This window comes from Sesamum indicum, linkage group LG10 (assembly GCF_026168435.1).
Source record: "Sesamum indicum cultivar Baizhima isolate 11 linkage group LG10, ASM2616843v1, whole genome shotgun sequence".
Lineage (NCBI taxonomy): Eukaryota > Viridiplantae > Streptophyta > Magnoliopsida > Lamiales > Pedaliaceae > Sesamum > Sesamum indicum.
Genome location: NC_142666.1, coordinates 5,042,878 through 5,066,671, shown reverse-complemented (window position 1 = coordinate 5,066,671; position 23,794 = coordinate 5,042,878). Strand labels below are relative to the sequence as shown.

Sequence of the window (23,794 nt, the reverse complement as noted above, 5' to 3'; positions counted from 1 at the left end):
CTAAACGTCATACTTATAGTAATCCCTGTGTTCATAAATATAAATTTGCACATAATCAACTAATCAATTTGCATACGTAACCCCAACATGTCATAGCAAGTATTATCAACTTACAATATTATATATATATATACATATCAAACACCACAAGGTGATTCACCACAAGTAATCCGTACAATTATATTCTCCCTGTACAAACAAAATCTGAGTTGTACTCTAACTGACTAAGAGGAGAAAACTGCATACTGGCCCGACCTGCCTGAGTATAGCGCGTGGACCTATTCTTCAATAGTCAGACACCTCAAAGTCTATTCCTGAAAGAAAATGTCAACAGGGGAATGAGTCTGCCACTCAGTAAGCAAATAACCAGTCCTATCTATACATGCATGTCAACCATAGCCCAAACAAGATAAATAAGCAACACAAATGGAATACAATCAATTTAATTCCAACATAATCAACTTTATTGCAACACAAATGGAATACAATCAATTTAATTCCAACATAATCAACTTTATTACACCACATGACTATCTCATAATAAGACAACTAACCAAACTCCATTTTTCCTGGTTTGCTTACCAGAAGGTGATATTGTGTTTTTCCCGCCAACTCAATCTCACCATTATTAAATTTAAGTGAATCCCCTTGACAGCTGGCTCATCAATCTCATTTCGCACATAGCATTTTCTTTTCGCACATAGCTATTTCATTTCGCACATAGCATTTTCTTTTCGCACATAGCTATTTCTTTTCGCACATAGCATCGCATCAAAGCTCTTTTCATTTCATTCCTTTCTCATATCGCATCAAAGCTCTTTTCATTTCATTTCGACTTATAGGCTTTTCAACACGTCAAGGGGTATTCACACCACAATTACATTCAATTTCCACCACTCCCTCATTTCCACATATCACCATTCTTGTAAGCAACTAGTAACATAAAATAATATATTATTATATTCTCATTTTCAGACACCCACAATACATCAAACAACAAACATAATATTTCAACGTATTTCCTCATTCCACGTACACAATATCGACAATCAAATCAAATCATTCATCACTTATATACTTTCAGACAAATCAATGGCAGCATTAACCACAAATTCATATAACAGTAAAACCACAAATACAGAAAGCATATATAGATAATGATAATTATTTACTTACCTCAACCTCACAACGTTTCTTTCTACTCAATCGCTAATTGTCAGTCCTTTTCACCTCACCCCCGTATCCTATAATGAGTTATACCACACACCATTAATATATCGAGAATATCGTAATTTCTTTTAAATATAATATTAAATATCATTCGTACAATTTCTAATAATTCTTCAATATTACATTTTTATCGAAGTACAAATCTTTATTTTTCCTCTTTATTAACATACCATTTGTTAAATATAATTTTCAAATTATTTTTATGAATTTTCTACCAATTTATCGCTATTATACACTTTAATTGAACAATAATACACATAATTGCGTATTTGGTTAACAATTCCAATGGAATTATATAAATTGGCTATAGCAACAGTCAAATCTAATAAATTTAATAATCTAATTAACCAACGATATCATTTTTATATTCGATTTGATATTTAATTCGACACTATTTTAAATAGTCAAACTCGTAAAATATTCTGATTAAGTAGTACACCGCTTAGCATAAACAACATTTAATAAACAGACTAATTAAATAATATAATTATATAAATTAATATAAATTAAAATCAAAATTTCGTACCTCAGATGTCGCCGAAATTGCGTATGTGCAGATGTATATTGTAATGTGTGTGTGAATGTGATTGTGCATGTGTATATGTATTAGAAATAAGTAAGAGAGGAGAGAGAAATGAGGCGGTGGGTTGGTGGGCCTCTCACTCTAATTCATACATATATATATATATTATTATATTACTTACTAACATATATATATAATATTATTATTTTATTTATTTAATTAAACTTTTCATAAAATACCAATTACGTCCTTCTTAATTTTCTTAATTAATATAAATTGTCCCAAAATATTATAACGAACTCCAATTTAATTCATTCAAGTGTTATTATATTCCAATTATGACCCATAATTTATTTACTAATTAACTAAATTTTATAAAGATTTATCAATTAATCCCCCAATTATATATTATACTCTTTGGGCCGTTACAAAGTCAATTTCAGACAGCGACAAATAAGCTATGTTTAATAAAATAGAGAGCTTTTGTACAAATCGCAATCCATGACAAGTTACGAAGAAAATTTCGCATGGCGTGATTTCTCTTAATTAATTATAAAATATATGGACGCTACAAATTGGGACATATATGCTTGTACTTACTACATAGGACGTTATTAGTATTACTAGGATGTACTGCAATCATGCAAAAACATACTTGTAACAGTCCGTATCGGACCCTTTGATCTTAGTGGATAACGTTCCAAATCAATGAAGTTTCACTTGAAATCTTTTTAAAATGTAGCAATTTTTCCTCTTATGTTTTAAAAAATAAAGTAATTTTACCTCCAGGGGTAAATTGCTATTTATTTTTTATAAAAAGATAATTTGCTTATTTATAATATCACAGTAGGACAAATTGTTATTGACATTGTTTTAAATAGCTTATAAGTTGACCCCAACATCTTTGGGTGAGATTTTAGTTATTTATTATTCAGATGAGGGAAGATTACATTTTATTCTATTTCTTCTTTAATTCTAATAGAGAAATAAAGCATATGCATTTACATTAATCCATTTCTCACTTGTAAAAGTTTCGTGCAATTAAAACCAATTCTAATAAATATAATTAATTATTGGATTAAAGATTACATCGTTCTTATGGTCAAGAAAAAAAATTAAAAATTCAAAAAGTCCAAATTTCGGCTTATTTATTTAAATAATTCAAAAAGAACTGCAACGCAAATAATATATTGTGTTGGCTTGTTTCGTTCATTATTATTATCATTGGCATTAATGTGCAATCGACTTGATGATGTTGTAGAGCTAAAATCCACATAATCACAATATGCAGTAAATGATGGAAATAGGATTTGTGAAATGTTATATATTGGTGTATATGTTTGATTAACGCCAAGATCAAGGTCAAGATCAACCTGTGCAGAAATTAACTTCTGCAAGGCAACACTTATGGAGCTGATTGAAATCAATAATCTTATTGTGATGGTTGAATCACGTAGCAACCTTGATTTAAAGGTTGAGGCATATGCACTGTAGAAAGACCAGTTATATCCACCCCAACAGTATCACATTTAACTGAACTATTAGACATTCTGCTACGACTTTTCTTTTGCCTTCTGGATGTTCAATCAATGTATAGAAGGGATTCATTTTTGTCGCAAAGCCATCAGTGCAGATAGAACCCATTTATACACGAAATATAAGTAAAAAATATTTATTTTTGGCTGCCATGGATGGGATCAACAAGCACTTCCTCTTGCATTTGCGATTGTCAATGAAAAATCCTATCTTGAAAATGGTTTATTCAAATGTTGAGCAAACTTATTTTAAGAAGACAGTCTAGGATGTGCCTTATTTCTGATCGTCATCCCGATCTCATTAAAGCAGTAACCAATATATAGGACTTTCTTCCTCTTTGCTGTATGCATTGGTATTACTTGAGGTATGTGTGTTTTTAATTTTAACAATTGTTACAAGAATGCAGAACTGAAAGATCTTTGTTGGAGAATTGGTTTTGAATACCAAATTAGAAAGTTTAATTAAATTATGGACAAGATAAAGGGCCACAAGGTAGAGTCATTTGTATGCTCAGACTATATTGAGAAGGAAAAATGGACATGGTGGATGGCAATGTAGTATTATGACCATCAACATGTCAGAATGCATCAATGAAATTCTAAAAGTGACTCGACACCTGCCTGTGATTGCAATTATGGAAATAACATTTACCCGTTTTATTTATTATTTCGTGAGAGGATAGCAAAGAGTAGTCTAATATTAAACAACAACCAACTCTGGACAAGAGTGGAATATCTATTTCTTTTTTTATTCTTCATTGGGGTTGATGCACTAAATCAGATTGGTAACATACTCAATCAAACGGGTAATTTTCTCCCTTTTTACTTGTGCAAATAACAATAAGGTTATGCATTCAAGTTATTCAAACATTGGTCCAAAAAATATGTTGAGCATGTGGTGATGAGATACGATCAATTTGAAAAGTCTGTCTCAGCTGTTACAAAGCACCACATGGACATGGGTTAAATGCCCACGCTGTCAAAATTGTCATGCGAGTATGTTCATGTGATAAATGGAGTTAATTTGGAATCTCTTGCTTACACGCTCAAAAAGTATGCACTACATTAGGCTTAGTTTTGCATCAATGGTTAAGAATATTATGATTTAATGGCTTACAAAATGACATATTCTAAGTCTTTTAAACTTTTAACGGCAAAAGAGTATTTGGATTTCCCCAAAGTTAAGTTGGTCTGCAAGACTATTCTTTATGTCTCTACTCGTTTTGATCAGATGGCAAAGTGAAAATAACATAAAGTTTGGAGGGTGAGTCAATATAAAAAATAGTTCGGTGGATAAAGTATAAAAAAGCTTATAGTTCGGAGGACAATATGTAATTTATCCTATTTTCTCAAACAACGAGAACGTCTTCGCAATTATATCAATAGTTAGAGGAGGTGGTTGTAATTTACCAAAAAAAAATATATCGATTTAAGGATCAGAGGGGTAGGCGCTAATTGTTTAGGTATGGAAATAGAATAAATAATATGATTTAGGTATCAAAATAAAATAGATAATATTGTTTAGGGTCTAAAAATAAGGGAAAAATGCAAACAACTCCCTTATGATACTGCAAATAAGTAAATTACCCTTTATGAAAAAATAAATATTGATTTAAAATATAATAATATACTCCCTATATTTTTAGAATAAAATAATTTACCTAAATTGCTTCATTTTAAAAAGTATACAAGGGTAAATAGCTATACTTTTTGGAGCGTAATGTGCATAAATTGCTATTGACCCCTAAAAATAATATAATTCTCACATTTTCAAAGCTTTCATGGTACGCTTGCTTTCTTTTAGTTTGCCGTCAAATATATAAGGCCCACCGTGATCTTTGCTCGGCGCCAAATTCAACACTAAGATGGTGGAAATTAACTGAAAAGGTTTGAGAAAGAAGAGAACGCAATATTCAAGAACTGAAATGGGGGACTCTCAGCCCCAAGCATTTAGTGTTCGAATAGTTTCAATCGACTACTACATGGCGCCGCCAATTCCTGGCTTTGACGTTTCTTACAGTTCTTTCCACGGTAAATTTCTTCAGTAGCTAGTTTTTTGGTTGAATTCATGAAAATAGAGTTTTTGTTCTTTTAATTTGAAGTGCCTTTGCCTGTCGGTTTCTGTGTCCAATTTGTTGCGTCTGTTTACATTTTGGACTCTTCAGTGGTTTGAGGTTGTGCGAAATTACTATGTTCAGGTGGGAAGGTGAACGAGGTTCCAGTGATCAGAATATACGGCTCGACTCCGGGTGGTCAGAAGACTTGTTTGCATGTTCACCATGTATGGCCAATTTTTCTGCCTTAAATGGGTGTTTGTTTGTTCTAATCTTTTTCTTGTTTTCTATAAGATCCTGTTTACGCGTAAGTTTGTAGTATGCACTTGAAATTTTGTGAAGGTAAATGGAAAGCTAGATGATGAATTTAATTTTGCTTTTGCTGACCTTTGTAGAAGTTGAAATATGAATGGAATAGATAATAGTTTGAACAGGGCATTTAGGAGTTCAAAATTGTCCACATTCTCTATTTCTTGATAAGAGTGTTTGATTTGCTATTCAGACACCAAAAATTTAGCTGTAATCGACATCATGAAAATCAATTCAATTTAAGGAAGCACAGGTGTAAAAAGATTTGTTTCATATTTTGTTCATCAATTCGTGCATTGACATATATTAGGAAGTCAAAGAAGATTAAAGGTGTTGATGTTGTAGGGTAAAGCTAAAACAAGAATCTTCTGGTCTCTGGAGAGATTTTGAGGGGATACAGAAGCATGTTATGTGATATGAAGCTCCAATTCCTGATTTTTAGTCTCTGGTTATACTGATCAGAAGCAGCACCTGATACTGTTGTGATGGTTCTTTCATGAGAATCGAAATTATTACTTGTAAAAGGTTTCAGGGGTTCAGGTTTCGGACTTGTTGGCTCTTGATGATATTCTGCTGTTTTACAAGTTGGGTACTGGCTACTTATCCTCAGTAGAAAGATTTAGAATATGAATAAGTTGCTATCTGGAACTCTCCAGTGGAGAAACATCTGAAGAGTGATTGAACTAGAGAGAGTATCTTGTAAAGGATGATGCATTGTTTCACCTTCACTTGGTACAAAATATTTAAACTGCTGCAGAGGGACTTTTTTGGGATAAGAAGGGAGTTGATAAAGATTTTGCTAATTCATAGAGAGAGAGTGAGGATGTTCATTTATTTTTTCCTGGAACCCAGTGTCGGGTTGAATTAAATTTGGGGATGTACATGATGACCATTCTAAGTGGAAGTATGGAATGCTGTTAGGTTTAACACCTGACAATTCTGATTGCATCCAGTGGTTTAATTTCTTGGATAGGTATGATATTATCTGGAGGAAATTCTCCAGTACAGTTGTTTAATGTTTTGGCTAATCACAATAGGGGATGTTGAGAAGAAACTTGCTTTGATTACATAATATCAGTAGTAGGAAGCTGCTGTTGCTGAAATAGTTGAGTCATGAATCAATGCAGGGTGGTTATATTCTACTCTTGTATTCTGATGTGATGAGATTACAGTATTTAAGGGCTCAATTCCTGAGATTTCATGAGGGAAGTTCAGTGAAGGGAGAAGATAGATGGCCTACTAGAAACTCTAAACTTATAAGGTTTCTGTAGAATCTGATGACAGTACTGCTGTTTATGGATCTAAAGATCCTTGTCTTTGGATGAGATATATGTGTGAGAAACGTCATTCTGAAGGTTGCCCTTTTTATGTGGAAAAGAGCAATATGCCTTATTATTACTACTTATAATCATAAGACGAGGTTCACCATTACACTTCGTGTTTTTTTGTGGAACAAGGTTGGGGTCCTGGGAAAGGACTGAAGATTTTAATCATTTCTTATTGGATTTTTGAAATATCTCCTGATATCCCATGCAGTCTTGTGGAATTAAATATGCCATGCTGTTCATTTTGCTAGGATTGTGTTTCCAGCGAAGCTAAGGAAGGAAGTAGAGCTTGGACTGTATTGTTGTTATCAGTTGTAAGGAGAGAGAAACAGAAGAGCATGTTGGGTTGAGAAAGGAGTTGGAAGTGCTTGATAGATTTCCATTTGCTCTCCTCACTTTAGTGTTGGACATGTACTTATTACACAAATTACATGGTGCATATATTCCCCTAATGATTCTTATAATATCAAAAGCATGTGTTTGAAGTCTGAAGTGATTTCTGTTACTTGTATAAAGTTTAAGGGCATAGTTCTTGAGTTTGCGTAACAGACTCTTTGGAGTTCTCGTTGAGGAAATGTTACTAGTATGCTTTAAAAGGTCTGGTTTCATGGTTTGAGTGGTTTTCAGTGTGGGTTTCTAAACAAGGAACATGGTCATGGTTTAGGCTGCACCTTTATTTTAGACAGTTCTAAATTGATTGAGGTCATTGATTTGATCTTCTTTATAGAAGCTTACTGTCATACTGTCACTTCACTCTGTACAGATTGAAGATCTTACTAGTTAAACGGAAAAATGGACAAAGATTTTGCACTTTGCTCCCCAACTGTTATTTTTCTTGCACTCGACTGCCCACCTTTGCATTTTGTAGCATTCTTCCTTTTTTTCTTTTTTTCTTTTTTTCACTTTCAGGGGAATAAAAAGGGAATATTCGGCTGTGTGAACACTTGCATTCTGTAGCACTTTGTCTTTTTTTCTTTTCACTTTCTGGGGAATTAAAAGGGGATATCCCAGCTGTGTGAAGATGCCCTTTTAGGGTGTGATAAAGTTGTAATTTCACACCACAATATATATAAAAAGAAAAAAACCCAAGTCTTCTTCAGCCGCCATTCCCAGCCACCTTCAATAGTTATCATCCTATATGCTTCTTGATTTCCAGCATATGAGAAAAGGAAAACAAAAACAAGAACCCCAAATTGCAAGATATTTGAAAAATCATTATATCAAAGAGAACAAAAACATAAAATTTTCATCATTTCATCAAAATTCCCACATCAAAATTCAGCAGAGAAAAAAGGGGGCAACAAATACACACCCAATAACGTGACAACAAATCTCCCTCGTAGGAAGAACAAAAGATCGAGAATAATGAAACCCTTGAAGAAACACAAAAACCCACTTATTATAGGAAGCACAAGCACAATCCTCACTGATAACCACCATAGCATTTCTGTTGGCGCCACTGTCCCAGTTGCGGAGCCGCTGTCCCGCCATTGCCAGTTTTTTCCTTGGACCTCCTCAACACCATGATCATCTCCCCAACATCATTTTTCGATTATCCTCTCTACTCCAAATGGGTCGTGGGGGGGTGTTTTCTATTGACCTTAAAGTTAATTCAAGTAAAAGATGTCCTATATATAGTTTCACATATTGGGAAAGTGGAACATGAGCTAGCACTGGAAAAGTAAACTATTATCATTAACTTCTCGCATTTTTGGATCATGTATCGCATTTATCATATTACAATATTCTTTCCGTCTTCTTTTGTTTTTGCTTCTAGATGTTATTCATTACCGTTATCTAAAGCTGTAACTGGAATTCTTAAAATTATAGCATTGTTTGTACCACATCATTTTAGTTTCATGGATTAGATTGTTTTTGCTGATGGAAGCTTGCAGGTAGTGGACTATAGCTTAAGTTACCTGTGTTGTATGCAGGTTTTACCTTATCTATACGTTCCCTGCTCTGGACTGGGCCCTATAGCAAATGATGAAGGTATCTCTTGGCTGATACTGTTGTTTATCTCTACACTTCTGGTGTGTCAAGACCCAATATTGGTTAAAATAGTTATTTGTTGATCAATATACAGTTCAAAATAAGGAGTTATTTTCCACTGATGGCAAAAAGGGGAATTTATATTTGTTCTTTGTTTTTATCACTAAAACTATGGGACAGAAGATTGTTGAGGTGTAATTGTATTGTTGAAGTATAAGTGTGAATAAGCATTTATCCACATGTTCAAGTTCAGAATTAGATATTAAAAAAAACATTCTGTAATCTGAATTTGTCAATTTGTAAGAATTTGCATTTTTATATGCGGAAAAAAGGGCTACCAATAAAATAACTCAAGTTATTTGAAGTTACAATTATTTCTAGGAATACATATCTCTAAAAGCTAAAAATTGAATTAATTGGGCCATATATCTCTTTAGCTGGTGTCTTGCCTTTAAGCTTGACAACAAGCATAAGACCTCCTAAAACTAGAGATTTGGCATATCGAGAGGAGAGGACCTCTGCGGTGCAAGAACATGATTTCCTCTGTTCTACAGATACTCCTAAGTTGTAATGGTGGTTGTGTTGCTAATTCTTTGTCATGTGCTAATATAGAAAGTACTTTCAGCTCATGAGTCAGAGTGGCTAGGGAGTTTCCATTTGCCAGGACCTAGAAACATGTGATAATTGAAAAGATATTGCAGCTTAGAAGTTCTGTACTGGGTAGATGTCCACCCACTTTTCTTTTATTTGATGATCAACTCTTCTGTTTGGTCAAAACTCATTCCAGTACTCCTGTCACTAACCCAACTTGCATTAGGGAAATTTACCACTTGAGCCTTCAGTTGACCGAAAATGTAAAGCTTTCTATATTTTGAAGTCCTTCTCCAAACCATTTAAGTATTTGATGATTATATAGGTACATTATCTACTCCTTAGGCGAAATAAGTAATCTTATAACACAAATGACATTGTTATGAATTAAATGGTATGCTTGATCTCCTGTGAATTGTCAGCGTTATAGTGCTGCTTTAACTATTCTCCTCATAATGCATTGCTATTTTATAAAAATTGTTGAACTAATTTAGCTTTGTACAGGTAGTTTGAACCTAATCTTTCTTTATTCCTTTCTTGTAACTTAATAGTTGATTCACGCACACAGTGTTTATCTCTAGCCCTTGAGAAGGCTCTAAAGGTATCTCGCTGCTTCTTGATTCACTTTTGACTTGTTCATGGCACACCACACTAGCATACCCTTATTACTTTGGTTCTGATTTTTGACAGCTCAAAGGTAATGCTGGCGCAAAACGTCAGCATGTGCATGGTTGTGAACTTGTTCGGGCAAGGAAGTTTTATGGCTATTATTCTTCGGAGGAGCTGTTTGTGAAGATCTCTTTGTATCCTAGCGCTTGATATTTTTGTTTTCTGGCCTGCTTTACATGATGTTATAGATAAATGTGATTCTAAAATTTTAAACACTTAGCACGAAACTGGTGGAGCTAAAATGGATTTTAGCTCCTGAAGCTTAGAGCTCTAGAAATCGCCTTCCTAGTTCCAGTTTACAAGCTTATATTTCTCCCAGAAGTACAGAATTTGTTCTAAATTTTGCAGTCTAATACTGCAATATCTGAGATAAGTGTTTTCGTTCCTTTTTATTTCCTGTTCTTCATTGTGTATGTACGGAGATTATGTTTGATTCTTAATATTTTTCTCTTTATTTCAAGTAATCTTGTTTACTGTAGTATGAACTCCATGATCAACTTCTCTGTAATGTGTTTTTCTTTTAATTGATTCGCGCACTGGTCACAGGTGAAGTTACTGTGATTGCTTAATTGAATTTATTAGTGCTATGATAGGGAAATGTGAAAAACATGACACTTGTGGTAGTATTGTTCAGTGGATGAGAGTATTAGGCACTATGGAAAGAATGAAAGGGAGAATACTATTGTTGCCATTGCCAGGGTTCTATTGCATTATATTTAGGGATAATTACACTGCCCTTCCATGAGGTTTTGTGCAATTATGCATAAACTCCTTGTGGTTTGGGAAATTACACCTAGTTATCCTCCGGAAATCTGTTAGTAACATAACATGCACCGAATTTGCTGGCAAAAAAGTTGAATGAAGATTCATATTTACCCCCGATTGACTTACATACTTATTGTATGTCAAACTAGTTTTTGGTGACCAAACTACCCTTATAAGTGAAGATGTACCTCCTCATGTGCTAATGCATGTTAAAATTTATAAGGGTAATTTGGTCAAAAAGATTTGTTTGACTTACAATAAGTGAATCGGGGATAAATATAGATTTTCATTCAATTCTTTTGCTAATCGCAACAAATTTCGTGAAGTTTGACTAATTGATGGACAAAGGATGGAAACAAACATGATGTATTTCCCAAACTACAAGAGGTTAATTTAGTCTTCTCTATGTTATTATTTCAATTGTCTATTCCCTTGTTTATTATTTTACTTTTGTAAGACTTCAGTAAGACATATCCTCATATGTGTAGCCTTCCTTGCACTACTGCAATTACTGATTGACTACCCTTTCTGTCTCTCTCTCTTTACTACCATTTCAAAATTTTCCATAAAAGACCTTGACATAAAGATCAGCTATTACCCCCAGGATGTTTCACGTGCTGCAAATCTTCTTCTGGTAACATTTCTTGAGCTTCCTTCTTTTGGCAGTTCACATCATTTGATAATTTTATTGTTTTGGGAACTTTTCTCAATTTATTGCATGGTATCGATAGTATGGGCTAGAATGTGTTTGGGCAGTTGAAGCATTGTACTTAATCCCAAAGTTTTGGTGTGATAGTTGTATTCTACAAATATTGGGTTATATGGGTTTCCTTCTTATTCTTTTTGTTTATTAATTTTATTGGTTTCACCATTTTGTGTGTGCGTCTGTGTGTATTTCTCTCTCTCTTTCTATATGGTATTTAAGTGGAAGGCTTCTCCTCAATGAATACTTAAGTTATCTTGCAATTTTTATTCTTTTTCTACATGCCAATTTTAAAAAAACCATCATTAGTGTATCTAAGCTAAAATTCTCAGTTGCAGGTTCCTTTCCTAATAAATTGCTAGCTTGGAGGATATTTAACCTTTTCTTTTTTCCCCAGTAGACGGGTGCAATCTTGGATAAGATGTTACAGCCTTATGAATCTCATATACCTTTCCTTCTCCAGTTCTTGGTATGTATATCTTTTCATATCTATGCACTTGTGTATTGATCATAGTTTCCCAAGCTTAGCTGCTAATTGTGAGTTGTGACTCTCGCTATATAGCACTTGCATGCTAATAGTTTATCATCATAATTCTTGCAGTCGTGGCACTTTCATGCCCATTATCCCTTGCCTTTTATTGTTATTTTTTTATTTACCTTTCTTGTCGTGTTATATTTCTTCTATAGTCATCTTCAATTAAAATATATATTGTGCCTTTCAGGATGTCCTATAGCTTGTCTGTCGAGAGAAGTCAATAAGAAAGATGTTATATATATATATGTATATGTATAAAAAGTAATGATTGATATGAAAATGATAAAAGATCATTTCGAAAGAGAATACGTATAAACAAATATTTTTACACTTTAATTACTGTTTCAAAATGAAAATGTAAACATACAAGCCGTTAATGTTTCAGTGAAGTGGTTATTTTTTATATGTGTTTCTGTACTTGTATATGCGTGTATATTCATATTCTGAAAATAGAAGAGCAAGAGCGGAAATTAACCGATGACTGGAATTTTAAATTACTTTATTTTTGCTAACTTGTGAAAGGAAGCAAATGAAGAAACTCAAGATGCAGGCTGAACTTTGGAGAAAATTGCCTTTCCCGAATTTTTGATAAATAGAGAACTTTCCATTGTCCTCCTTGTTGGAAGAAATGAAAAGCTATACTTTGTTTCTTCTCCTCCTCCTAGTAGAGATGTGATCATATGCTTCCTTCGATGAACAGGACAATGGGAGAACAGATGTTTGATTTTGGAACTGCTGATATTTTGGGGTATATAATTTGGGTTGTTAGAGGTCTGGAAGTCTTTCCAAACAGTTAAGATTGTCATTTCATATCTTACTTTGAAGTGATTATTTTCTGCTTAGTGCTGGTTTCATGAAATTTTCTCCCCCTTAAACAAATTCACATCACCTTTGGGGCCACCTGTACAGAGCATAAAGAATTAGTTTTATTGGAGCATTTCAGTGAGCGAAAAGCCTCCAATCAATAAGAAACTTCTTTTATATTAAAATAACTTTGCTCTCACCCAAAAAGTGTTCTGAATAAAAAAACACAGAAGAAAGAAAGAGAATTGGTTAAAATGTAAGCATTGTTTCAGCAACTTCATATATGTTTCATATACTAATATGTACCGCATCAATATGTAAATTGAAAATTGCTGAAGTTTGAGTATGCCATAGTGATTGACCTCGTATTATAGAATTCTCAAATTAAAATTTGTTTGTCAACATTATTTATTGTAATGATGATTTTCCTTTTTCTTTGGCTGAATGTAACAAGCAAGTATAACAATATTCTAAGAGGAATTCTTAATGATAGTTTATTCCTGTAGTGTAATTCTGCGAATTACAGTCAGTTTTCAGTCTTAAGTCAACCTAACACTCAGCAAATCATTCAAAGTCCTCTGGTTTGCATTTTACTGTTTGTAACACTATGAGCTTAAACATTTTCTGTTAAAGGCTCTTGGAGTAATAGTCTTAGTTTAACTTCAGTATTAACATTTCTGATAAGGGCTTTGTTTCTTTTCTGAAACCTGTAGCAATAACATATATTTGGGGAATAGAGATTGTGAGAAGGTTTTTAATTAGAGGTAGTTGATTTTATCTCTTAACAAACAGTGTTATGCAATAAACACAAAGCAAAGGTTGTACAGTTCTGGAACTTGTAAGCATTATTATTTAGTGAATTATATTTTTTGGTTTTGTGATAACTTTATTTGGTTCTCCAATCTGTGACCAGATATATGGTTTTGTATTACTAACAATATTAACTTGATCATTCTCTATTGATGTCAACCGTCGCTTCGGTGTTGCATAACCTCTTCCTTGAAAGGAGTATAAGGACCTATCTCATAAAGCTTGATGTCAACTTGTCTGTAATTTTCAGATTGACTACAATCTGTATGGGATGGCCCATATACACGTTTCAAAGATGAAGTTTCGCTGTCCTGTTCCAGATGCTTTCTCTGAGCGAAAAGTTAACCATAATAGTGTACTGAAACCATTGGCTGATGACTCCAGTTGCATGGATTTTCAGGTTTTCTTGATGTCCTTTCTGCAGAGTTCTATAATGAATTCTGAATTTCGGGTTTGATATGCTCTATGCTGTGTAATTTTGTATCTAGGCAGATGTAGATAGAGATTTATGTTTGAATACACCAATATGGATATCTTCTACAATTCCGGATGGTTGGATCTGGCAATATTCACCTCAAATTGATTCTTCATCGAATGAAGATATTCCACTTTTTAGACGTCAGAGTACATCTGAGCTGGAAGGCGATGCTGTAGTGCATGGTTTGTTAGATTTTGTTGTTGTCTGAAAGTTGATGCTGTCGTCTCTATTGTCTTCAGTTAATTTTTCTTTGTCATACACTGATATGCAGATATCATAAATCAGCAGTTTATATCATTTGCACCTCTCTCTCAGACTCACTCTGATGTGAAAATGGTTCAGTCACTAATACCTATCTGGGAGGTTTGGTTTCATTTCACTTGTTCTCCCCTGGATGCATATGTTAATCGAATGTTCATACCTACGGTGAGCTGCTTCTTTATTGTGCTAGGAAGAATTTGAGAGAAATGGAGTGCCTGATGCCATACCTCCTGAGTCTCATAAACCACTTCCGCAAGATGTATTGAGGCTTCTGTCTGATGGAGTTGAATTTGAGAAATTTATGGAAGTGAGAGATGTTGCAGAAAGCTCATCTCTTTCGACTCCAGAACCAATTGAATCTTCAAAGGATTGTGGAGATATGGTTGACTCTGGGATTGCTAACCTTGAGAATAGCAATCATTTGCCTTGCAAATATTTGAAAGCAAGTGATCGAAGTTCTCTATTATCATTAGACTCACCATTTCCAAATGTTGATGCAGCAGAAACTAATGAGATTGATGCAGCTGCTCAACCACAAATATCTTGCACCCTGGAACCTTCAAGTGCAAAGGTAATACTCAAGGTTTCACGACTCAAAATATATATATATATATATTTTTTTTTGGGGGGGGGGGGGGTATAGAGAGAGAGAAAGTGAGTGAAACATAAGTTGAAAATGAAAACATATGCCCTTACCCTTCATTGGCATAGAATTCTGAGATAGTTTGATTGTGATGCCACATAAAAGAATGCTATCCTTGTATGTCAATGTACTTATTTACGGATTATGGACATGATATCTTAGTACAGATAGAGAAACCTGCATTTTAATGCTCCCCAAGTACCTCATAGTCATAGTATAACCTTGCAGATTCAGGTACGATCACGCATGCTATTTGATTAATGTGCCTAAATTTTTCCCTTGAAGATTAAAGAATTAAATCGTGCCATGAACTTACCTAAAGATTTCATATGAAAACTATCTGCACCTGAGTTAATAAACATAAAATAAAACGTTCCTGCACGCACATGACAAACTAACTGAAAAATCGGATCCTTGTTGGGGTTACTAAGTCCATGGAATTGGCCCTATAGGGGCAGTAGACTAATAAACCTGTACAGGTGGTGGTTCCCTTTCAAAGTTTATGTTAAGGTTGAGTAAGTTTTATTGGGGAAAGCCAATGATTAGAGGCTTTGGGAATTGCTCGTGAAGTATTCTCAAACTTAAAATATGTAGGATGGTTTATCTGCTCCAGAGAATCATGAGCCCAATGGACCATTTTGATAAGTTTTGATTCAGTCACCGAATTTTCTGGCATCAATTTATTGTGATATTTTTTTGTTCTTTTTTTTAGAATTTGGCTTTGCAATCTTGTTTACACTTAATAGTGAATATCTTTGATCATTTCCAGTCTGGGGAGCTGGGGACTATAAAATTAGTTTTTCGTTTATTTTGTATATTTACTATTTTGTTGTAACGTCCATTTCTATGATGAGTTGCATTGCTACAAATAGATTACATCTAGTCTGATGTTACATATACAAGTTAGCAAGCTAATCAAATTTTGTAAGGACAGAATGCACAATGTTGAAGCTTCTAAATATATCGATGTGCGATTCTTCTTACCCATTCTGACGCCTTTCCACCTGATTGTGCAGACTCAAACTGACTCCAGGATGTGATTACGGACAGCCTGTTTAAACTTACATATCTGTTGAAATGCTATTGCATTTAATATATTGAGTTAAAATTAGTCATGGAAACTCACCAGTGATTGGGACTTTCTAGAATCTACAAACTGTTTGATATAGTTGACTTAATAGCCATGAATTTCTTGTAGACTCTTCAAATAAAAAGATCTTATACTGGCTTATCTTTCCAATTGTCTGGCTGAAAGGGATGTCTCCATCTTGAAACCATCCTGCAAATTTGCTTATCCCTTGGCTGGAAACATCAGTTCTCATATATAATGTTAAAGACTCGGTTTTATATACTCTTCATGATTCTCTCTTGTTTGATCTTATTTACACAATGTGCTCTTGGGGTTTTCTTTTCTCCTTTTATTTTGTTTGTGTTTTAACTCTTTGGCATTGGGTCCATTAGGCAACAAATGAAGATGCCTTAAGGCTTTTGAGGTGGCTTGCATCTTCTCAAGCTGCTGAAGATATCAATTCTGATGACGAACTTGCTCATAAAACCATTTTGAGTTCCTTACTACATCCAAAAGACATTGACAAGGTGTTAGAGAGAGCCAATGTTGACTATGAGAGTGAATCTCAGAAAGAGTGTCAAGACATTCTTGATTCTATTGATATGCTTAACTTTGAAGAATTGAATGACGGAGCCTTTAACCTGGCCAAGTATAATCATTCTAGCAAAGTTTTGTCAAATGAAAAAATACCTCAAGTGGATGGTTCTGGTGATGATGTACAATCAACACCTTGCTCCAATAAGTCGCCCAAAGCAGAAACTAGTGAAGCGAAGCCATCTCTGGAAGTCCAATCATGTCTTGAATTAGATTCCGACTTAGTCTGTAAGCACAGAAGGAAAAGACCTCGATGGGGTTCTTTACCTATTTCTTCTGAGAAAGTGAATAATGTTTCACATCCTAAAACATTCTCCGTCTTGAATGGATGTAACAATGAGAAGAAAGAAGGTTCAGGAACTTCTTGGTTTGGGAATGAAGCAGAAGAAATTCCATGTCTAAAGGTTGATCAGACGAAGGATGTGGGTTGCACAGAACAAGCTAGAGTGATGGTTGAATGCTCTACACGGGATTTGATGAGGAGAAAGCGGTCCCATAGAGTTGAAAACTCTGAGTGTACAAGTCCGGTGGAAGATTGGAAAGCAGAATCATGCTCTGATGCTGAGTGTGAGAAAAGAAATACAAATCTTGACACAAAATTGTGGAGTGATATGGAAGAAAAAGAGGCTTTCCTTTCACCGTTGCATATACCTCCTGTCGAAAATCAGGTCACAAAATGTCATGAAAGGAACATAAATTCTGCTGGTGGGGCATGCAATGAGGCTATTAATGTTAAACCCTCCACTTCTTATTCTCCTATTTTTGGTAAATTGCCGCTATCATCCAGCAAGGATGGCATAAAGGTAGGTAATCTCCTGAAGAATGGAAATCCAGAGTATGCTATTCAGGTTGATTCTGAAGATAGCCATCCTGGTCAATATTTGCATGGCTGTGTGGATTATGATCCGTGCCTTCAAGTTCGTTCGTGCAACTCTGAACATGCTCATGTTTCTAAAAGAGAAATTAAAAGTGAAGAGTTTGGTTGCATGGAGCTGCAAACAGGTGCTGTGGGTTCATGTACTGTGACTCCAAATTCAGCTCTAAGTGACCTTGTTACCAAAAATCACTCGAAAAGTGAACCTGGATGTCAGACCTCAATCTCTGTGTGCAAGTTGCCCGACAATCCGACTGAGGATATGAAGGACACTGAAAGTGAAACAACTCTTGTGCAGTTTGACAGTTCACCAGATCATGGAAGAAATGCTAGTTTATCTAAGCCTTACGACACATCAAAAAATCTAAACAAGGAAGCCGAAACTGTAAAGCTAATTGGTATGACCTTCTCCAAGAAATCTCCGATGATAGATTGGACGGATGAACCCGAGAGTGAAGCTCCAGTGTTGCTTGGGGATGGGGGGCATAACTTAAGAACATTCATTCAGGGAAGATCTACAGATAGTGGCCTCCCTTTTTTCATGAGGAACCACCAAGAAGAAGAGCTTCTGGGCCTCAGCCCTAGCCAGTGTAAACATATTGATAAAAATGAACCAGTAATGGGTGTTCCTATCATTTATCAGAATGATGGGTCATATTTATTAATGCTGACACCTGCAGTGTCGCCACCTTCAAGGGAATCTGTTGATAGGTGGCTGTCATTTGATTATTCTGATACTTGGAGGCACAAGATAGAAGCACAATCAGCATTTCATCCAATATCCAAGGAATTCTCAGTTGATATGGTGGATTCACAAAGTTCTCAGTCCGATGATAGTAATTGCCCTTTGCCCGAGTGTGCTTCTTTGTTCAATAAAGAGACTAATTTTAAGCAGCGAATGGAGCATAATCAAGAGAGCTGCTGCGTGAAAGTTAAGAATCTTAATGAGGGCAAGGAAAACCTGTCAATTGGATGCTCACAAGATACCTCTCAGATATCTGGTCCTGATAAAAAGACGAGGTTGACTCCTTTGAGTCAAATTGGTTTTCGGGATCCAGCAAGTGTGGGTCAAGGGCAGCAACTAACGCTGCTCAGTATTGAGGTCCTGGCTGAATCTAGAGGAGATCTGAGGCCTGACCCTCGATTTGATGCCATCAATGCAATTATTCTTATTATTCAGGAGGATGATGAATCTACGCTCGAAGCTCACGTGCTTCTGCGTTGTGATTCTGCTTATGTTGAAAAGGATCTTGATGCAGTTTCAGAGTCGAAAGTATTTGTTTTTACTGAAGAATTGCAATTGTTTAACCATTTCACAAAGATAGTCTGTGCTTCTGATCCAGATGTCCTAATGGGCTGGGATATTCAAAGTGGTTCCCTTGGGTTTTTGGCTGAAAGGGCTGCACATATAGGTGTTGGTTTGCTAAATAACATATCAAGAACACCATCTCAAATAAATGTAGCTTCTGGAGATTCCAGAGCTTCTCAAAAGGAGATGGTTAAAGAAATATTTTCTGAATCGGTGAATGCTGATGCAGTCCATCTAGAGAATACAATAATTGAGGATGAGTGGGGTCGAACACATGCTAGTGGTGTTCATGTAGGTGGTAGGATTGTGCTTAATGTTTGGAGATTGATGCGGAATGAAGTTAAACTTAATATGTACACAGTTGAAGCCGTAGCTGAAACAGTTCTTAGGCGAAAAATTCCGTATATCCCTTCGAAGGTACTAACAAAATGGTTTTCAAGTGGCCCTGGGCGAGCTAGATATAGATCAATTGGTTATACATTAGAGAGAGCAAAGTTGAATTTGCAGATCATGAATCAGCTTGATATGATAAACCGAACATCAGAACTTGCTCGAGTATTTGGTATTGACTTTTTTTCAGTACTATCTCGAGGTTCACAGTACCGTGTTGAATCAATGTTTCTGCGATTAGCACATACGCAGAACTATCTAGCCATTTCCCCTGGAAGCCATCAGGTTGCCAATCAACCAGCAATGGAGTGCTTACCTCTTGTTATGGAGCCGGAGTCTAGCTTTTATGCAGATCCTGTTATTGTTTTGGATTTTCAATCTCTTTATCCATCAATGGTTATTGCGTATAACCTTTGCTTTTGTACATGTTTAGGAAAGATTACACCTCCAGGGCCAAATATCCTTGGTGTCAGTTCATATTTACCAGATATAAATACTTTACGCAATTTGAAACGTGAATTACTGGTCACTCCTAATGGTGTTACCTATGTTCCTTCAAAAGTTCGGAAAGGGATACTACCTAGACTGTTAGAAGAGATATTATCAACCAGAATCATGGTGAAACAAGCAATGAAAAAATTGTCACCATCTCAGCTAGTTCTTCACAGGATATTAAATGCCCGACAGCTTGCTTTAAAGCTTATAGCAAATGTTACTTATGGCTATACAGCTGCTGGATTTAGTGGACGTATGCCTTGTGCTGAGCTTGCAGACAGTATCGTGCAGTGTGGCCGTAGAACGCTGGAAACTGCAATTTCATTTGTAAACTCAAATGATAAGTGGAATGCCAGAGTTATTTATGGTGATACTGATAGGTGTGTAATTCTATTTGTCAGTTCTTCGAAAAGATGTGATCTTTGGTTTCTAACTAGTCCATTAGAAATAGAAGAAATACTTCATCATAAATCATTTTTGCTGCATAGGATACATTATCATGCATGATTGAATGAAAAATCTATTCATATGTGCATATCTATGTTTTCTGGGACTAAATAATTCATTCTCTCTTATTTGGTGCAGCATGTTTGTACTCCTTAAAGGGCGTTCTCTTAAAGAAGCTTTCACAATTGGACAAGAAATTGCATCAGCAATAACTGAAATGAATCCAGCTCCTGTCAAGTTAAAAATGGAAAAAGTTTACTACCCATGCTTCCTCCTTACAAAGAAAAGATATGTTGGTTATAGTTACGAGAGTCCACATCAGAGCAAGCCAATCTTTGATGCTAAGGGTATAGAGACAGTGCGAAGGGATACATGTGGGGCTGTATCTAAGACTTTGGAGCAATCACTAAGGATCTTTTTTGAAAGCCATGATATTGATAAGGTAAGGAGCTCTCTTTTCCTCCTCAATGATCTTGTCTGGATTAGTTTGCTTCATATGGCAAAGCCATTTGATCAAGATAGCTCTTATGAGATTTCTTACCAGATAGGCGGCATGCAAGCATGTTGTTTCATGTCAGCTATTGGCATGATATAGCAGGATAGCAGCAACTTGACTTTTAGCTTTCGAGTGAAAGTGTGAAACCATTATTTACCTTCTCTATGATGTAAAAGTCTTCTTTAAAGAAAGTATCCATTTATTTAATTCGCACCACCAGTGAGACTCATTAGTGGTTATCCTGTTACAGGTATCTCGGTAAAAGATGGCCATTACTATATGATAAGATGACTTTACCATAACAATCATAATAATCCCTCATAAATATTTCCACTTTACAGTGTTGTGGCCACAAAAGAAAAGGAAAAGGAATAGTTACAGATAGAGAAATGCGAACTAACTGAAACAAATACATATAAACAGACAGATGCGCACACCAAAACATAGAAAAAAAAAATGACTGAGGTTGGGCAAGCTTGTGCTTAGTTAGGTTATAGAAAAATAACTTTCTACTCAAGGCATCTAAAAATGTTCGCTACTTTTATCTTTGATTCTTATTGGTACAAATTGATTCTGTTTTGATGTCAATTTTTTAGGGTGATGGAGCAGTTCTAGCTGAGTAGATAATGCTGATCATCTGTAATTTGTTATCCTATGTCTACCGGGATTTTCTTCTGTCCATTGGTTGAAAACATTCAGAGATATTCATTTGTGTTATGAACTGCCTGTGAAACTCACTTGCCAGGTCAACCGACTTTTTTGTACAAATATAGAACAAAGCTCAAGTGTATATTGGTGTTGATTTGATGAACATATTCCTGATAAAATACTCAAAAATGTAGAATGTTGATAATTTCAGTGATTGTTACAGCCTCTTCTGATTTTCCTTTGATCAGGTCAAAGCATATATGCTGCGTCAGTGGACAAGGATATTATCTGGCAGGGTCTCTCTTCAGGATTTTGTTTTCGCAAAGGAGGTTCGCTTGGGCACTTATAGTGTGCATGCTTCTTCACTTCCTGCAGCTGCAATTGTGGCCACTAAATCAATGAGAGCTGACCCGCGGGCAGAACCTCGGTATGCTGAGCGAATACCTTATGTGGTGATCCATGGTGAACCTGGGGCTCGTTTGGTTGATTTGGTGGTAGATCCGTATGAACTTCTAGCTATCAATTCCCCTTTCCGGTTAAATGATACTTATTACATTAGGAAACAGATAATCCCAGCTTTGCAGCGAGTATTTGGGCTTGTTGGGGCTGATCTGAACCAGTGGTTTCTAGACATGCCCCGCCCAGGACGTGAAGCTATTGGCAAACGCCATTCTCTTGCACCAAATCCACAGCGGACGAGAATTGATTACTATTATGCGTCAAGACATTGTATCATCTGTGGTGACTTAGTACAGGGATCAGCCCATCTTTGTCCCAACTGTTCTAAGGATGAAACGACTGTTGCTGTGGCCTTGACAGGAAGAACTTCAAAACTGGAAAAGGATATTCAACACCTTGCTGCTGTAAGTATACCTCTGCATATTCGAATATTTCTTATCCTATAGAATTTCTAATATCGTAATAATTTGCTTAGGGGCTGTTTGCAAAAACTTCTGCTTTGTGGTGGGAAAAAACTTGTAAGTTTAGCTGTAGTAAAAGTTGGTAGTGTTTGACAAGGTAAGTAAGAAGTGGAAAAAAAATGAAGATAGAATGTTTTGGGATAAAAACTGAAGTTGGAGTGTTTAGGCATGAAATGTCAGGGACAAACTTTTAAGTACTTTTAGTTTTACCAAGTACTAGAAGTTGGTGAGAGGAACTTACAGCTTTTGGCTTAAAAAGCATAGGCTAAATCACAAATACTCATTTTAGTTTATTTTCAACAAAAAGTGTGATTAGTGCTTAAATTAACCCTAATGTAGACACTGCCATTATATTTTTCAATTTGTGTAACTTAAGCAATCTTTATTTTAGTTTCTTTTAAATGCATAAAATCTCCAAAGTCAGCCTCATCAAACCAAAAACGTGTGCTACCTCCACATTTAGTAAACTATTCATGGACAGTCAACTCTCTTCCTACGTCGATTTCTCTCATTTATCAAAATGGTTAACTATTTCAGTTTCATCTCCTACGAGTGCCTTTATTGCTCTTCGCTTTATAACATGCTAAGCTGCAATTATTCTCTCTTTGTTACCCAATTTTTCACAACTTTTTTCTATCGATGGATGGATTTGTTACATGTGAGAAGGCGATCAATCTTTGTAATAGACAACAGAATGTATATTTGAATTCTTGTTTATTACCATGGTTTTGTATTGTTATATGCAGATATGTAGACACTGTGGGGGTGGAGATTGGGTCATTGAAAGTGGAGTGAAATGCACATCACTGGCATGCTCTGTTTTCTACGAGAGGATGAAAGTTCAGAAAGAATTGCAGTCACTGTCTCAAGTTGCTGCAAGAACCGGTTTCTATCCAAAATGCATGGTAGACTGGTTCTAATTCTGCCCTCTATTCCTCTTCTCTGCTTCTGACTTATTGTCATTATAGTGTGTGTTGTACAAATTGATGTATCTTAATAATATATACTTGCTATTCAAACATACTCGAATACTTTTAGAGTTAATTGGTTAAAGAAATAGTTATCTTGTTGAATAAATAAATACATTTGAGGTTATTTTAGTTAATATATATTTTCTCGACAAAAATTAGTTACTACAGTAAAACCTCTATAAATTAATAATTTTGGGACCATGAAATTTTATTGATTTGGAGAGATATTAATTTATCAATAAATTAATATTTTATTAATTAAAAGAGAGACTTTTTAAATTCTGCAAATTTAATACATATGTATTGAAAATAAATGAATTCATATATGTTCCATTGATTATATTCATGCATCAA

General features: G+C 35.2%; 1 protein-coding gene and 1 long non-coding RNA gene across 4 annotated transcripts; one reads left to right on the top strand and one right to left on the bottom strand.

The window, feature by feature from the left end:
• Nucleotides 1–52: 52 nt before the first annotated feature.
• On the bottom strand, nucleotides 53–1,818 carry LOC148785205 (uncharacterized). The gene is made up of 3 exons (XR_016067978.1): nucleotides 1,757–1,818; nucleotides 1,177–1,244; nucleotides 53–314 (listed from the first exon to the last, which is right to left on the bottom strand). It is a non-coding gene; the product is annotated as an uncharacterized LOC148785205 (long non-coding RNA).
• A 3,228-nt stretch (nucleotides 1,819–5,046) lies between these two features.
• REV3 (recovery protein 3) lies at nucleotides 5,047–23,576 on the top strand. Of its 3 annotated transcripts, XM_088885795.1 has the most exons (15): nucleotides 5,047–5,319; nucleotides 5,487–5,569; nucleotides 8,911–8,968; nucleotides 10,111–10,160; nucleotides 10,250–10,362; nucleotides 11,585–11,627; nucleotides 12,097–12,165; nucleotides 14,096–14,245; nucleotides 14,334–14,505; nucleotides 14,595–14,686; nucleotides 14,775–15,155; nucleotides 16,689–20,338; nucleotides 20,544–20,847; nucleotides 21,798–22,412; nucleotides 23,216–23,576. In XM_088885795.1, the coding sequence occupies exons 1-15, from the start codon at nucleotides 5,214–5,216 to the stop codon at nucleotides 23,387–23,389; spliced, it is 6,060 nt and encodes a 2,019-aa protein (XP_088741921.1). In that variant the 5' UTR covers nucleotides 5,047–5,213; the 3' UTR covers nucleotides 23,390–23,576. The 3 variants fall into 3 exon arrangements, with proteins under 3 accessions (XP_088741921.1, XP_088741922.1, XP_088741923.1); XM_088885796.1 differs by lacking the exons at nucleotides 5,047–5,319; nucleotides 5,487–5,569; nucleotides 8,911–8,968; nucleotides 10,111–10,160 and having other exon boundaries at nucleotides 10,298–10,362; nucleotides 12,094–12,165; XM_088885797.1 differs by lacking the exons at nucleotides 5,047–5,319; nucleotides 5,487–5,569; nucleotides 8,911–8,968; ... (4 more) ...; nucleotides 14,096–14,245; nucleotides 14,334–14,505 and having other exon boundaries at nucleotides 14,597–14,686; nucleotides 14,779–15,155.
• The last annotated feature ends 218 nt before the right edge of the window (nucleotides 23,577–23,794 follow it).

Bases quoted from the DNA above. Each gene is read 5' to 3' on its own strand.
- REV3 (XM_088885795.1), top strand. From the start codon at position 5,214: ATGGGGGACTCTCAGCCCCAAGCATTTAGTGTTCGAATAGTTTCAATC. The intron at 10,161-10,249 runs GTATCTCGCTGC...GATTTTTGACAG, and splicing joins CCCTTGAGAAGGCTCTAAAG to CTCAAAGGTAATGCTGGCGC. The intron at 20,339-20,543 runs GTGTGTAATTCT...TATTTGGTGCAG, and splicing joins ATTTATGGTGATACTGATAG to CATGTTTGTACTCCTTAAAG.